General features: G+C 33.5%; 3 protein-coding genes across 6 annotated transcripts; 2 read left to right on the forward strand and 1 right to left on the reverse strand.

Moving 5' to 3' along the window:
• The first annotated feature begins 4,550 nt into the window (after nt 1-4,550).
• On the forward strand, nt 4,551-10,622 carry LOC104111891 (uncharacterized). 4 transcript variants are annotated; one of them, XM_009621690.4, is made up of 13 exons: nt 4,551-4,644; nt 5,337-5,577; nt 5,966-6,042; nt 6,328-6,487; nt 6,695-6,719; nt 7,110-7,199; nt 7,497-7,668; nt 7,748-7,821; nt 8,122-8,191; nt 8,935-9,006; nt 9,256-9,389; nt 9,476-9,549; nt 10,290-10,622. In XM_009621690.4, exons 2-13 carry the CDS (start codon nt 5,373-5,375, stop codon nt 10,379-10,381), a joined length of 1,245 nt encoding a protein of 414 aa, XP_009619985.1. In that variant the 5' UTR covers nt 4,551-4,644; nt 5,337-5,372; the 3' UTR covers nt 10,382-10,622. The 4 variants fall into 4 exon arrangements, with proteins under 4 accessions (XP_009619985.1, XP_018631728.1, XP_018631727.1 ...); XM_018776212.3 differs by lacking the exon at nt 4,551-4,644 and adding an exon at nt 5,081-5,200 and having other exon boundaries at nt 5,340-5,577; XM_018776211.3 differs by lacking the exon at nt 4,551-4,644 and adding an exon at nt 5,095-5,211 and having other exon boundaries at nt 5,340-5,577.
• A 1,446-nt stretch (nt 10,623-12,068) lies between these two features.
• Nucleotides 12,069-13,731, forward strand: LOC104111889 (dirigent protein 16-like). The gene is made up of 2 exons (XM_009621688.4): nt 12,069-12,606; nt 13,271-13,731. The coding sequence occupies exons 1-2, from the start codon at nt 12,156-12,158 to the stop codon at nt 13,564-13,566; spliced, it is 747 nt and encodes a 248-aa protein (XP_009619983.1). The 5' UTR covers nt 12,069-12,155; the 3' UTR covers nt 13,567-13,731.
• Nucleotides 13,732-14,324: 593 nt separating this feature from the next.
• LOC104111888 (F-box/kelch-repeat protein At3g23880-like) lies at nt 14,325-16,291 on the reverse strand. The gene is made up of 2 exons (XM_009621687.4): nt 15,001-16,291; nt 14,325-14,835 (listed from the first exon to the last, which is right to left on the reverse strand). Exon 1 carries the CDS (start codon nt 16,160-16,162, stop codon nt 15,008-15,010), a length of 1,155 nt encoding a protein of 384 aa, XP_009619982.1. The 5' UTR covers nt 16,163-16,291; the 3' UTR covers nt 14,325-14,835; nt 15,001-15,007.
• Nucleotides 16,292-16,733: the final 442 nt, after the last annotated feature.

Here is a 16,733-nt window from a genome sequence, read left to right on the forward strand (position 1 = left end):
TCTTAACTCAATTTGTTTTCTTTATCTCAGTAGCCATGGAATTTGTGATTTTCAGTTGTAGTTTAGTTATTGCTTGAACCAGTAATAAAACCTTTATGGACAATCTGTCTTGGAATAGTTCTTCTTGAAGAATATGATTGAGTAAATCTTGTTAAATATATATGCTTCAAAATATATGAATACTTTAAACAAACGGTACCTCCGCTATTAGATCTTTTACTTTTGGTTACAGATTACCCAGTGTTTCTGTAAAGAGCTTTTCACTTAACGTAAAGCTTTTTCAAATTCCAACCATAATTTAATTATGTTGTATGATGTTAAAATTGCTTGAAGAGACCCATATATTAATAATTGTGCGAGAGCACATCGGAATTCTTCAGACAGGGTATTTGCTAATGTTATCTCTAACATCTACATTGGAAAATCTCAAGAAACTATATGGTCTTTAGTATCTCTTTTACTTGCTAAGGTCTTACAGTGAATTTTAATCTTGGGGATTTTTGGGTAGGTTAATTATTAGTATACCACTGATGCTTAATTTATTTTGAAAAAAGACAGTGAACTATAATTTTTTATTTGGTTACTAGAGATAGAGAGCGAAGAACCTGAGCCTTACATTGAAGCATCTCAAGCACAAAAGGTGTATTATGTAGATGATGTGTTGTGCATCCATAGCCAAAAGATTTAATTTGTATGATATGTGAGAAGAGATGGAAGAAGAAATATACTAGAATGAGACATATCAAGAGCAAGAACTTGAACACTTTTTGGCCATGTGACGAGTATGTACAACTAATTATATACCATCTAATTGATGATGTAGTAAAGGGAAATGTTGTTTCTGACTTTATTAAATATGTGCCTTATCTGAAGGTAATAATAATTAAGTAGTTTTTTTTTTTTTTGGTTTATAGGTATGCTTAGAATGGTATTCATATTTGATTTAAAAGTATGTTTAGAAATGATGTTCATATATGATTCACCCCTTTTTATTTGATTCACCTCTTTTTAAATTTATGGTGCTCATGTGTTTCCTTTAAGAGGATCTCTTACTATGAAGTAGTTCAAGAGACAAAAAGCTTTGTTGAAGCTAACTTGATTAGATGTTAAATTTATGCAGATTTGGTTTAAAGGATTGATGTGCTTGCATGATGACACTGGGGGGTAAGTTATGTTTCTTAGCTCATCTCTTAAATTTTCAATTCTTTTACTTCTTTTCCTAGATTATATCAAGTAACCAAATTTGTTTCATATTTGTAGTTGTTAGTTCCTCTAGAAATGAGATATTGAGGTAAGCTAGTAGTATATATTTTTAATTTATTCCAGATTTTTTTTTGCACTTTTTGTTGCTTTTGTTTGAAGTTAGCTCCAAAAGATTTTGATTTTGGTGTGGTTTGGTTTAGTTTGATAAATTAATTATTGATTTATTTCACAGTTCCAGCATAGTGATATGCAGAGTGAGTCTGCTTCACTCATGGACGGAAGAGTATCACGAGGTGACAACAATACAGATCACCAAGCAAATACATGTCACTTTTATATATTTATTTATTGTTGACCTACTCTAGATTGTAAAATGTTCAAGCTATCATATACCGTATGTGTTGTATAACCTTAGTTTGATATGAACTTGAATTTGTGATGTTGGTTTGTTTAGATACTTTTAATGGAATTAAATTTACGGTGTATTTATTGAATCCTAGAATTAAAATTTTGAATAGAAAAAAAATATTCTGGCAGTTATAAGCTGTCAGTATTTAATTTTTTTTAAAGATTGAGATAGAAATTATGGGGGTTTATAACTCTCACATAATATTTTTTTAAAACATTGAGATCATATTTGGAAGGTTATAAACCGTCACTGATTGCCTCTAAAACCCCCCACAAATTATAAATTGATTTTGTGACGGTTGTCGTGGAGGTTCTTAAAAACTCCCACAGAAATACTTGTGGCGAAGGTAACTGTGACATTTTTTAAATCCGTCACAATATATTTTGTGGAGATCAAAAACTGCCACAAATCTTTAAATTAACCCCCACAAAATGAGCTCATTCTCGTAGTGTTTGACTCGGCTCCAATTTTTCCAAAATTTTGTGGAAGGAGCTAAGGGAGGTCCCCTTTCACATAAGACTTGGCTAATGCCTATCTTCCAGCTAAACTTCAACAAATCCATTTCCACTAGTATTTCACTTCCTCCCAAAATTATCTCACTGACTCACTCTAAAAGACACAACTAAAACCAATTATATCGTACCAAACAACTTATCATTACTAAGATCTTATCAATGTACTAAAAGAACAAAGAAAGTAGTTCATATCATCTTTATAATTATAATTGTCGGCATTGTTGTAAAAGCAGTATCAAACAAAAACAGGAACATGGATTTGAATATGGTGCCACTTACTAGCTAATATTAACTTTTAATCCCAAATGTATAGGATATAAAGAGAAAATTGATAACATTTTTTTGGTAACTAACTTTTCCATTAATCGCCAGTGAATAAATACAAAACCATGGCTTAATTAGCCAAATAATCAGCAAATTAAAACCTATAACTCTGCAGCATAGTTCTTATTCCAGTGCAAGTGTAGGCAATCTATTTTTTTTTGTTGAAATTTTGAAGGGTCTTAAACCCACTTTTACAAATTAGGTATGTAGTAAATACAAAATACGTGGTCAATTGTTATAAGGATCCGTTTGGACATAGATTTTTGTTACTTTTTTTTCAAAAGAAAAATAAATTAAAACAATATTTGTTTATAGATTTTGATCATTTTTTTTAAAAATTGAAATAAATTTTTAAGTTTTTAAAAACTGGTTTAGAGTATTTTTTGGATGAAATTTTTTCTTTCACTCATAAAACTTTAATTTTTTTTAAATAAAATGCATGTTCAAACACAACTTCACTTCAAAAAACTATTTTGATTCGTTTAGTGTCTAATTAATAGGAATATGAAATTGTAGCCTCGAGCACCGTTCCCTCTGTCCAACGGTAATATAATTCCCCTCAAACGCGTAAATTATATGGACCCCATTATTTATAGAAAAAAAAAGGGACAAAAAATGCATGGCTGTCAAAGCTAAATAAATAACCTAAGCTTGTCATCTTCTGTTCGGCTTTGCATGGCGCTAAGTCTTCAACAACAATCAAAGTGTTTGCATTTACAACCCCATATCGCCTCTTTCTTCCTATTCACTCTTTTTCTTTTGTCTTTTGGTTTTTTCTTTTTTGAAAATTGCTTCAGTTTTAATGCTTTGGACTAACAAGTTCAAAAAAAAAAAATCCGCAAAAAGAACTCGGGCCTAACTCAATGCATTTAAGTTGTATGTAAATAATGGCGGAGCTACTTTTAAGCAAGCGGTGTCACAAAATTATACTGTATAATTAGGATAAAATATATATAAGCTTCTTCGTGCGATTAATTTTTTTTATATTTTGACATCCCTTACTAAAATAAATTGGCTCCGGCTCTACCGCTGTATTCAAAAAGTTAAAAAAAAAAAGCAAATATATGACCTCCTCCACACTGACGTGGGGAAACATTTTCACTGTTCTTGGTTTGGTGTTGAGTATTCAATACTTGAATACTGAAAATTAACGTAATCATATATATCATTAGTGCAATAATAAAATCTTTTTACTGTTTTATATATCAACCTTGCTAGAACCTTGCAGCTGTTTCTGAAACCAATCATTCTTAAAAAATATATGCATGGGTATGTTTTTTTTTCCACATAACAAGGGTGTGAGAAGGTACAATATAAAGGACAATAAGACTATATAGGAGTCTCGTGACGCTATTGTTAGAATTATATAAATAAAAGAATAGTACTTCATTATTTACTAGCATAAAATTATTTTTGCTAAGGCGTGTGAAATGGCATCCTTTACTAAAGAATGTTCGTGATTCGTGAAGGCGTGAAACCATGACTTTGACTATTATATATGTGCGAGAATTATGAGGCGTTACTCTTGCGGGTGTCGCAAGTTTGTTCAGTCTATAAACTTATATATATGCACTACTAATGTACTCTTTCCATTCTAGTTGATGTGACAGTATTTTTTTTTTAATTTATTTAAAAAAGAATGACTATGTTTAAAATTTAGAAACAATTTAAATTAAACTTCTCATTAAGTTTTTATAGTCACACAAAAATTATGTTATATATCTTTTTAACGAAAAAAATTATATATATATAGAAGAGAAGAGAAGACTAGGCAGATGGTTAGAAGTGGTTCCCCATAGAAAGAACATTAACGATAAAGGAGATATATAGTAACGGTATGTAAAAATGAATGAATTTTTTAACACTGCAACATTGTTATATATATACATATATATATATATATATATATATATATACACACACACATTAATATTAAAGGAATAATTCGAACACATATTCGCTCCTAAGTTCTCGTCAGGGTACTCTGCATGTGAAAAGTTGGTAGTTGTTATTCATGCTTGAATTATTTAATACAAGCTTTTCTTTATAAATTAAAACCAATCATTCTCTGTAGCAATTTTTAATATAAAATTATAAAAGCCTCATCCTCTCTCACACGATTTAGAGTGTATTGTTTACTATAACTCTAAGTCTCAACTCACCCCTCCCGCTCCAGCTTCAAGAAAAGAAAAGGTTAGTATTTACCTTCTGCTTTGACACTTTATTCACTAACATTCTTGAAATGCTGCTATTGTCTGAAGTAAATGTTTCGTATAATCTAAGAATTCTCTTTTTACTAGTTCTTAAGTTGCTTTTTTCATTCCATATACACTGAGATTGTCCCTATTTTGGTTAATATATAGGCTTACTTGTGGTTTAAACAAGGTTACAAGTTTAACCATTTACTTGCTGCAAACTCCAATTCTATTGAAAGAAATGCAGGTGCATTTTGGATATACTGGAATTATAAGCAATTCCATCATTGTCTTGCTTAATGCTTACCCCAAACCAGAAATAGTTACATACATGCTTTATCCTCTGTCTTTGGTGTGAAATCCAAAAAGCTAATTTTCTTTGGTAGTTAATAGTTGGTAATCAGATAGAGAAAACTTAATAGTTTTACCTAGAACTCTTCATTGTATTTTTTTTTTTTTTTTGTGAACATCCATCATAAATTGGCTAGTTTTACGCTGACTGTCAGCCTGCCACAACCCTCCGCCCTCCTTTATCCGGGCTTGAGACTGGCAATGTAAGCAATTTGTGAGTGTTTGACTATGATGTTGTTCCATGCTGTGCAAGCTATACAATTTTTACAAACTATAATGTGATACTTTTGTGTAGTAAAAGAAATGCATACTCAAAGATTTTGGCTTTACCTCTTACAGCAGGAAGGGTGCCACTGATTTAAAGGTTGAGGCAAGATGGTAGAGGACAAAATAGATAACAATGAGGTAGATCAATGGGGAGAAATCCCTATGGTATTACAACAGAAGAGTATGGAATATTCAATTAAAAGCAAGAGTACATTGCGAGCTCGTTATTCCTATGGCATTATATTCTTGATAACAAATCTTATAGCTTGGTTCGTACGTGATTATGGAGAAAGGGCTCTTCCTCTGCTTCATTGTAAGTCAAAATTCTTTTTTGTTAACTACAATTAGGAGATTCTCTAGAAGAAATACGGGATTCTGGTGTCCCGCCTATGGGGTCAAATCAATACGTTCTAAGAAGAAAGATTGGAATATCAATCTCATCGAGATCATCGATATTATACCAAATCCGTGCGATTTGAAGGACAGGATCCGTTGTGGATTTTCTAGCGGCAACATTTCCTTCTTGCATATGGCTTAAAATTTTGCTTTCTCTACAACTGTTTTTCAATGCTTTCACAAAATATGCCACTCGAAACTATATGATATATTTCCCATACTCATCTTGTTAGCTAAATTACCATTTAACTTCTTCTAGTAACTCTAACATGGACTCTGATTCCTGTTTCCTCCTTTTTATGCAGATTCAAAAGCATGTGGAATTGGTGGAAGTGAATGTTCTCATACAATGGGGGTTCTTCGTGTGAGTTTAGGTTGCTTTGTATCCTTTCGTTTAAAAGTGACAATGACTTCTCTCCTTTGCTTAAACTCATAATAATATGCCTCTGCTGATTGCTCGGATTGGTATATCTTCAATTTGATTTAAAACATTTTTCAGAAAGTCTTTTAATACTTATATATGATTTAATAGTAAAGAAGTTCCAGAATGGAGAATGTGTTTCTGTATAAATATGTGAAAATTTGAAACATTTCCTTCTGTTCTTTAATGGTACTTTTTAGTTTGACAGAGTTCTTTTGTTCTTGCATCCTTGACATACATTGTTAGATTTTCTTTTTAGTAATGTTTCTTACAACATGTTTCACAAGCAAATTGTGTGAAGTTCGCAACGCATGGCACTCTGGATGGTGGATTTTGAAGTTTGTTATGCTGATAATTTTTATGGTGATTCCATTTTTTATCCCCTCGGATTACATCCAGTTATATGGTAAGTCTCTTGAGGATAAATGCAATAAGAAAATCCCAAAGTGAATGCTTACGTTTTCTGATCACAGCATTTCATTTTAGCTTCATGCAAAATTTTCCATTATAAGTTCAACTTTCATATTATTAATTTTTCTCTATAGAATGTCCGTTTATATTTATCCACTCATTATATACCAAATGTAAACGGAAATTGCTCTTTTTCTTGCAGGTGAATTCGCTCGAGTTGGTGCAGGGTAATATTCACGTCCATCGTTTTTATTTCTCTTCTAACATAGATAGTCAATAACTAGATTATTGCCACCTTATATCCAGCTTTTAAATATCAAAACATTACACATAGCTAGTTGCAGTCCATGAAGCAAGTGTACGACTGAAATTTTCCTAAGTCGAGGCGTTTGGTTAATTGGTTTATCAATAAAAGAGCAACAAAAAATTTCCTTCCTATCAGAGCTTGAACTAGATAGTTGAATGTGACAACTACTACAAGGGTAAAAAATAGTGGCACAAAGTTTTCAAACTTCCTTATATGTAAATAACACTGATAATATTCTTATATTCGGTTTGGAGCTGCAGTGACCATAATAATTTAAAGTTCAATACTGGTTTTTGTTATGTACTTGCAGGGTTTTTCTCGTCCTCCAGCTGATAAGCGTGATCGAGTTCATTACATGGTGGAATAACTACTGGATGCCTGATGAAAGAAAGAAACAAAGGTGTGGTTATCATTTTCAGCCTTATTTATTTCTCTAGAGCAAGTGCACCTGTTATGCTTTAATATGAAAAACATTAAAAAAAGGATCATTTGGAACTCTTGATGATGTATACCCTTGCTAGTTGCTACAGTGTGTTTCTGAGATTCTGGTTTCTAAGACCATTTAACTCATCTATGGTCGTTTCTATCAATTTTTGCGAGTGGAACTATTAAATAGTATAAAAAGTATGTCTAATCATCTCGAGGCCTTACTCTTTAATATGGTGTACTTACATTACATCATTTTTTGTGATAGCAGCTGCTCTCTTGGTTTATTCATGTCGACAATATGTTACATCGCGTCCATTTGTGGAATTTTGGTGATGTATGTGCTTTATGCCTCCAAAACATCATGCAGTTTGAACATATTCTTCATCTCCTGGACTGCAATTTTGCTGGTAGTAATGATGGCTGTATCCTTACACTCTAAGGTATGCTTTTATAGTAACAAATTAGTTTGCATTGAAAATGACTTCATGTGTTACTAATACTTGTTTTTCTTTTTCACAGGTTAATAGGGGACTCTTATCTTCAGGGATTATGGCTTCTTATGTTGTCTTTCTCTGTTGGAGTGCTATTCGAAGGTCAGAAATGCTGTGCTTAGAATGTAAATTTTAGACATGTCCACCTCTTACTGTTAAATCAATGAACAAAATATAATACTTTTGCCAGGGGCATTTGAGTTCCTAACTTCCTTATTCGTTCGAATAATTTTGAGATATGCTCAAGTGTTTGATGATTGATCATCTATAACTAAAGCATATTTGATAATACGAGCGAGTGCATGATTAAAACGATAACTTACAATTCGTGCCCCTTAATAGGGTAGCTTTTTGGTTGTCACTTATTCGATGAAGCCTATTTTGATTACACTTTGTTTTCAGCGAGCCTGCCACCCTAAAATGCAGCCCTCAGCAGCAAAACAGTGGGAATGGTGGTTGGACTACTGTAATTGTAAGCGTCTTTTCTTCTTTTGCTTACTTCTAGTCATGCTTATCAAACTTCTTGATCTAACTTTATGCAAGTTAATATCATCAACTTCAGTAGCTTGCTAGTAATACTTAGCAGTGACCAAGCAATTTTAAGAGGATATCAAATGCAGGCATACTTTTTGTTCCTTAAGTCTGCTATAGCTTTGTTCATGAAATGGATCTTTAAATCTCGTCCACAGACCTTCGATATTTCTGCAGAATGCTATCACCGCCAACAGTCAATAGATAGAAAAAGGCTAGCATGAATGCTGAAATTTCTGAATGAGAACTGAAGCTAGATATATATAGTTGCCGATTAGAATATCCACTGGAATGTAGGAAGGAATGAGCCTTATCCGTTGTAGTAAGTATATGTGACACTATAAATGTTTGATTGCCATGAAACACTATATATAAACCTTTGAAAACCAAGAGAACATATTGTAACAATTGCAGACATTCATAATCATATATTTTAGCTTCATGACGACATAATCTACTCAACGAATCAGTACCTGTTGGCAAAGAAGAATCCACTACACTACATAATTGGTAGACCTCCTATTCAAGATTAAGTCATGTATTTGAGGCTATTAATGCTTGCACAAACATACATCATATTCGCATTTCTCATTGAGAACAGAAATAAGGTGTTGAATCAGCTCTATATCTCTTATAACACATGTTTGACTAGTTCATTATTATTCTTTTCCTTGTTAATTATAGGGTTTCTTGATTGGTATATGCGCCATCGTCATGGCAACATTCTCAACTGGCATTGATTCACAAACATTTCAGGTAGCTTATACCCCTTTAGATATCCTTTTATACCCAATGTGGAACTCTATATAACTCAAGACTAGGCTGCAAAAGCCAATGTAATTTGATTGACTCAGATAGATAAAAAACTGAAGCAACTTCAAAAATTGAAAATAGAATCATTAGCCCCTAACAGTTGAAGAGAATGCGCAAAATCCCAAATTATCTGATAGTGTGTTTTCTTCTTTTTTGCTGAGACATGACTACATGCTTTTGCTTGTGTTATAGTTTCGCAAGGATAAAGTTCAATCGGAAGATGACATTCCCTATAAATATGGATTCTTTCATCTAGTGTTCTCCTTAGGAGCAATGTATTTTGCTATGCTATTCATCAGTTGGAATCTAGATGGCTTGCCTAGAAAGTAAGTATATTAATATTCTCCCACCAATACATATTATTGAACTTGTGCTAGCAACATTACTTTGATTCATTTTCTTGTTTTAACAGATGGAGTATTGATGTTGGCTGGGCTAGTACTTGGGTTAAGATAGTCAATGAGTGGTTTGCTGCTACAATCTATTGTAAGTTTATGTATCCTCTTCTCATTTTTGAAGGGTCCGGTGCACTAAGCTCCCAATATGCACGGGGTCCAGAGAAGGGCGGGATCACACACCCTGCATTTCTGCAAGAGGCTGTTTCTACGGCTCGAACCCGTGACCTCCTGGTCACGTGGCAGCAACTTACCAGTTACGCCAAGGCTCCCCTAAAATGATGTTTCCATAAGATTCTGAGAAACCATATATTTTCCTATCCATTTGAAAAGAAAAAAGAATGACAAACTTGCTATGCTTTCAAGTTTTGGAAGTCTGTTACAAATGTGCCCTGTGGAGAAAACTAGGGGTAATTTCAAGGATGGACATCTAATTTTCGGTTTATTGCACCAAATTCAAAGAGCTATATATTGCAGAAATTAAAAAATGCCTAATGCTAAGTCCGGTCCCAAAAACGCAAGTATGCTGTCACATGTATAAGATAGCCACATCAGAAACTCACTCTACATAATATCTACGTGGCACCACGTCGATATTATAAGGTGAGTTGTTGAAGTGGTAGCATACTAGTGTTTTCAGGACAGAATTTAGCATATTCTTGCATTTCTTTTTATGTGATATGTATGCATGGTTGAGTTATTTTTCGTTATAAGATTAGTTTTATAACTTTGGTGCAAAAATGAAAGTTGGATTACCATACGTGAAATTAACCCGAAAAAAGTATGTGCAATTCATGCATCTCTAACATTTTTCAACTCTCTTGAATGTAGTGTGGAAATTGATATTGCCAGCAGTAAGACAGACCAAAGTGATGGATCATGAAGAGCCAAAACAGGAAATGGACAACTCAACTTCAGTGTGATTTTTACTGCTGGATAAGTCTGTTGTAGCCAAAAGGTGGTAAAATGGGTAAAATGAGCAACCAATGGATGACAAAATTTACATGAGTTCAATGGTTGATAAACGGGTAATAAATGGTTATTTCGTGTTACAAATAAATTTACAGAGCCAATTATCACCCTTCATTTACCCATTTTACCACTTATTATGTATCATGTGTCTCTCTTCTTTTAGATGTATTTTTATCTCTCTATTCTTTTCTTCATTGTTCTAAGGTGGTCCTGTCTAAAATTTAAGCTAGTTGTCTTGAGAACAACAACAACAATAACGAGAAGATGGGGTCGGGCCGGTCGGTTATATAAATTCTCAATGTTCATGTCGTTTCGTTTAAGCATGTCTTTATCCAATAACATAAAATAAAAAATAAAAAATTAGTTTCACTAAAACTAGCTAGGAGGTCTCTACATTCTCTATTAGCATATAAAATTTTAATAAGAGTTCAAGATTCTTAAAATACACGTACTAGCATGCAGTGGCGTAATCACATACAGTGAAGGGTAGTCAGTTGAATACATTTCATCAAAAAATTATACTGTGTATATAAAAAAATATACTGCATATGTAAATTAAAGTTTACTTTTTATATACGTATATTAAATCTTAAACACCCGTGAAATTTCTGGGTTCGTCGCTGCCAGCATAACTAAAACTTAATCTCGGCTAATTCACATTGCATGTCATTTCAAAGTTAGATCACCATATAGTTATTGTTGGTAGGACAATGGTCAAATTTTGTTAGAGATGGACAGAAGACAAGAACATGGAAAGTTCATGACCTTAATTGAGAAATTATACTCATTTTAACTATACCGTTTATAGAATTTTATTCAGTTCACTGACAATCAAACATGATTTAAGTTGGATCAACTTAAGTGCAATGATAGTTGGTGGAGTCAATTCATGTTTATTATATATATACTTATGAGTTATGACTAATTAAATCAAAAATTATTTTAAAGAAATCCATAGTTAAAGAAAAAAAAAAGTTTGATTTCCCAAGTATTAATATATATTATATAGTGTCGTTCTTAGAAGGGAGTAATAATAGCATCCAATTAACTGATGATAATTTGGGAAACAGAAAGAAGAAATAAAAATTAAGAAGTACCAAAGTGACAACTAAGATGGAGTAGGTTTACAAGTCGGCTACTATATATCATTGTGTTGGATTAATTTCACCTTTCCATTGAGATATGTACATAATCAAATTAAAAACTATAAGGACTAATTAACATGTATTACATAATGAAAAATTAACGAATTTCAGGATAAAGAGAGATACGACCACCAAAACTTACAGTCTAGTGGTATCAGTGGAAGTCTCTCACACAATAGATGTATGTTTAATTCTTGATCTCCCTTTTCCTCCTCCTTACTTAATCTCTAATATAATAGAAAAAAATAAGGTTGTTTTTTTTTTTTCAAAAGAAGAGATGTGACCCCTTGTAAAATATTTTTATTATTGCAAACACTGTCCAGATAATGTTATTATTGGCTTGACCTTCCTGTTAGTACATAAAGTATTATGAAAATTTTGTAAGGTTCTGTTGTACTTGCCACACTAAGTAAACTCCAACAACACCATTCTTGAGTCTCACAACAAATCCACCTATTTCCATACAATCACATCTCTATATAAAGAACCAACCTTATGTTCATTTCCATATTCAACCAAATAAAACATCTCAATCCAAAACCAACAAGAATACAAAAAAAAAAAAAAACAAATTCTCAAAATGTTCAAGCAATCACCATCCTCCCTTTTTCTCACAATTCTATTTTTAGCCATCAAATTTGCAGCATTTGTAGCTGCAATTGATACTGTAACACCACAAGAACCAATCTTGGAATTGTACATGCATGATATTCTGGGAGGAAATAATCCAACAGCTAGGCCAATAACTGGTTTATTAGGCAATATTTATAGTGGACAAGTTCCATTTGCTACACCACTTGGTTTTCAACCACCAAAAGATGGTGTAGCAATTCCAAATGCTAATGGTGCTATGCCAACATTCAATATCAATGGTGTTCCATTAGGGACAGGATTAGCAGGTACACTATTTGCTGGTGGAAATAACAACAATGCACAAGCTGTGAATACTCAATTAGGCCCTGATGGCTTAGGACTTGGCTTCGGAACGATCACTGTTATCGATGACTTCTTGACTTCATCCCCTGATTTAGGTACCGTTGACACGTAATATTTTATCCTCCCTTTCTTTTCTAAACTGATTTCATTTTGAAGAAATTGAAAAGTGCACTAACAGTTACATATTCTTTAATTAGGATGTTTTCATGACATTAGGATCTTAAGTTCTTATTTTATTAGCTTTTGACGTCATTTTTTTCAAAGGAGATTGAAATGTTAAGAACATATGTTTTTTTCTGATTTTAGTACAAATTTAGGACTGTAAGGCTGGGATTATTTGCATTGCATGACCTTGTTTGAGGGCACTCTTTAAATTTTGTCCTCGTTAGCCTAGTGGCCTAACTTTCGCCTTTAAAAGTAGTTGGATGAATTTTTCGTTCTTGTAGACAAATTTAGCCCACTGAGCTAACCGAGCACAACTAAAATAGTGGCGTCAAGAAAGGTCATTTGTGCAAATGCTCCTTTAGGGCATGACAGCCCGGTGCATCCCGCGTTTACGCGGTCCGGGGAGGGGTCGCATCCCAAGAAATGTGATGTAGGCAGCCTACCTGATGCAAGCATCAACGGCTGATTTCACAGTTCAAACCCGTAATTATAGGTGACACGGAGACAACTTTACCCGTTGCTCTAAGAGTCCCCTTCTAAATGCTCCTTTAGGCTTTAGAAGATAAATACTGAGTGAGTTTTAATTTTTTACAGGTACCCAAAATCTTGGAAAAGCACAAGGAGTATATGTTGCAAGTTCAGCAGATGGAAGTACTCAAATGATGGCATTTACAGCTATGTTTGAAGGAGGAGAATATGGTGATAGTCTTAACTTTTTTGGAGTTTTTAGAATTGGAAGTACAATGTCAAGGCTTTCAGTTACAGGAGGAACTGGTAAATTCAAGAATGCATGTGGATTTGCTGAAGTTCGTTCACTTATACCAGCTGGTCAACATGTTACTGATGGTGCTGAGACATTGTTGAGGATCACTGTTCATCTTACTTACTGAAAGTCTAATTCTGTGCGTATTACTTAGAAGGGAAAAAAGACAAGAGTTTGTTTTAATTTCTGAATTGTTTTTATGTGATGACTATTTATATCAGCTTTGGTTTGTGTTTCATATCTTTCTTATTGTGGCAGTGAATATAAACAGATATCTTTTGGTGTTCCTTAACATCCTCTCTGAATGCTATTGTACTCTTCTCCCTTTGAAGTATTTTACTATGGACATCGTGGTGCATTAAGCTCCCGCTATTCGTAGGCTCGGGGAAGGGCCGAATCACAAAGATCTATTGTACACATTCTTGCCCTGCATTTATGCTAGAGGTTGTTTCTACGGCTCGAATCCGTGACCTCCTAGTCACGTGGCATCAACTTTACCAGTTACGCCTCCCCTTCAAAATATTTCACTATGAGTGATCAAAATTTAATTAATATATAGTGGCGGCGTGAATCCAGATTAGTTGGTTGACTTCGTATAGCGGATGGTTAAACCAAAAAAATCGCTAATATATACTGATAGGGCAAAGAAAGTTATTTTCTCAAGGAACAGTTCTACCTATCTGAGTTATCAATCAGTTCCCTCTTTTTCTTTTACCTTTTCTGAATCACACTTAGCCTTGGTGTCCTAATGGCACAATGTAAGATTGTGAAACTAGGAAAATACTGCATATATATTCCCATAGTTTAGAGGATACAAAGACAAAACGTTGAAATAACAGCCAATTGAAATGTAATATAGAATTTATTGCAGATATAAAGAAAAAAAATTGAACTACTGAAAACAAAGGTTCAAAGATTACAAGGTGAAAGAAGCTAAGCAGATATGTCCATAAGATGAATTCTTTATATATTTCAACTAACAAGTTCTTAAATCCTATGCAGATAGCCAGACTTTATGGAAATAACAGCAGAAACACAAAAGTTACAAGTTTTAAATACAAAAAAGAATTCTATAGCAAATGCATGTCAAATGACATATGGAACATGAAATATCCGATTTTCAGACATCATCAAAGTTATTTAAAAGCTGCTATTTGCTTGCTTCTTGCATGATTCACAGCCAGGGGCGAGCTACATTGTCCTAAGGGTCTTCGTCGAAAAATTATATTGTGCATATCAGAAAAATATTAAGTTTTAGATGTATATAACATATATTGAACACCCTTTGTCATAGAATGTTTTTCACTTCTTTCAAATTTGAACACCCTTGGGAATACTCCTGGCTTCGCCACTGGTCACAGGAGTTTGCAGTTCTATTGTTGCTTCTTCAGTTCATCTGCAACCTCCAATTTAGATGCACAACAAAGTTAATACCTATTGCCATTCAATAAATTGGACGTCGAAGACAATTCATGATATGATAACATAGAAATGAAACATGTTAAAACACCAATAGTATGATTCAAATGTACACGAAAAGATTAGAAAAGCAGTAGTTTACCTTTCTGCTAAAGTATATTTTCAGTACTGTCAAGACAAGGAGAAACAAGGCTCTCGGCATAAACAGTTGCTGCTCCAACACCAGTATCCATGTTATGTATCTCCACACTTTTGTATTCATTATCTCCTGCATTATACACCATAACACGCGATCCATCGTGCAATAACACTTCGCCACTGTCTGATATACACAATGGTGAAATACGCGACCCTATCCCCGCCACTGTATAAGGAAGGGAAACCAGTTTAATCCAAGACTCTTTCACATTATACTCCTTCATTACCCATACATCCAACTTAACTTTGTAATAGTCACAAAACAAAGAAAGGCATCCCTTTAATTTCCCTAATGCCCAATTCAGAATCCCAGGTTCAAAATCAGTTGAATCTCCCAATGGCTTTGAGATGGAACTATTACAGTTTCCAGGATCATATTTAGGCAATGCTAAATTTCCATATTTCTCATTTTTCAAACTAAGTGAAACTATAACCCAATTTCCATTACTGTGTGCCACTGCCCAATGAAGAGAACCATTCAAAAATACACCAGAATCAGAGGAAAAAAGTGCATCACTATATTTGTCCATCATTTTCCAAGAATTTGCCCTCAAACTATAAATCTTGATATTGGCACCATACACATACTGAATACCATAAACTCCATAAATTTCAACCACTTTATAATCATCAGTAAACTCGTCATAACCAAATCCATATGTAATATCACACCTCGAATACTCATGACCAGAAAAAGGCAGTTTCTTGGTTTTTCTAGTAGATGGATTCCACAAAAACAAGTTAAATGTGTACATGCCAATGCACATGAAAAACAATCCATTACAAGAACCAACACCTGCTATTATATTCGATCGATTCCAAGGTATATAGAGCTCATTAACACTAGATATGAATTTTTCATGCAATACAGAATAAAGGGGACAGGAATATAAAGTATGAGGAAGATACATGGAGAGTAAAAGGAGTTTTTTGTGTGAGAAGTTGTTATGTTTTGCTGATATTTTTAAATGGGATTTAGCAAATTGAGAGCTTGAAATTAAAGAAAGCCATGATTTTGAAACACACTTGAACCTCAAGAGTGATTTAACCGGTAATCTTGAGAGTATTTCTATGATGATTTCTAGTGGAAAGTTTGGAATCTGCATTTGATCTTTGGTAATGGAGTTTTAGGATTTGAAGAATGCTCTCAGTTGACTCACAAATGATCAAAGTGTCGAGCTGCCAACAAAGTTTTCTTTTTCAATGTTCCAATGGTCAGCTCTAAGAATTTTATTCCATGTCTCACACAACTAAAAATGTTGTGTGGGACCATTTTAATTTTATACAATTGGCATTTTTGATTCCCTCTAACCACTTTTTGGTTCTTTTCTTTTTCTTTTTCTTTTTGCTTTTAGTATTTGTATTTATCTTTTCTGATTTCATTGTTTTTTAAATGAATTCCCACCCCCCTCATTATGCGCGTGTATACCATACATTTTGTTGTCCAGCTCAGTCATATCAATATCACATAAACTCGTTGTAATATGCTATAAATTTGGCTTCTTCTCAAGTGGGGGCCAAATTTTCATGACATTTGTCATGGCATAATATACACTATAATAAAATTTGTGGATCATGACATTTGCCATGACATAATATCCACTATTAGGCCAAGGATTTCTTGCTATAAATAGAGGAGCTTCTCCTCTTTTGAAAACACATCAATTCAAGAGCTTT

Source organism: Nicotiana tomentosiformis, chromosome 9, assembly GCF_000390325.3.
Source record: "Nicotiana tomentosiformis chromosome 9, ASM39032v3, whole genome shotgun sequence".
NCBI classification, from domain to species: Eukaryota; Viridiplantae; Streptophyta; class Magnoliopsida; order Solanales; family Solanaceae; genus Nicotiana; species Nicotiana tomentosiformis.

What these genes read in the sequence shown, in the direction of transcription:
- LOC104111891 (XM_009621690.4), top strand. Translation starts at nt 5,373, where the DNA reads ATGGTAGAGGACAAAATAGATAACAATGAGGTAGATCAATGGGGAGAA. An exon ending in GGCTCTTCCTCTGCTTCATT is followed by an intron (nt 5,578 to 5,965) that starts GTAAGTCAAAAT and finishes CTTTTTATGCAG; the next exon opens with ATTCAAAAGCATGTGGAATT. An exon ending in GTGGTTGGACTACTGTAATT is followed by an intron (nt 8,192 to 8,934) that starts GTAAGCGTCTTT and finishes TGTTAATTATAG; the next exon opens with GGTTTCTTGATTGGTATATG.
- LOC104111889 (XM_009621688.4), top strand. Translation starts at nt 12,156, where the DNA reads ATGTTCAAGCAATCACCATCCTCCCTTTTTCTCACAATTCTATTTTTA. An exon ending in GACTTCATCCCCTGATTTAG is followed by an intron (nt 12,607 to 13,270) that starts GTACCGTTGACA and finishes AATTTTTTACAG; the next exon opens with GTACCCAAAATCTTGGAAAA.
- LOC104111888 (XM_009621687.4), bottom strand. Translation starts at nt 16,162, where the DNA reads ATGCAGATTCCAAACTTTCCACTAGAAATCATCATAGAAATACTCTCA.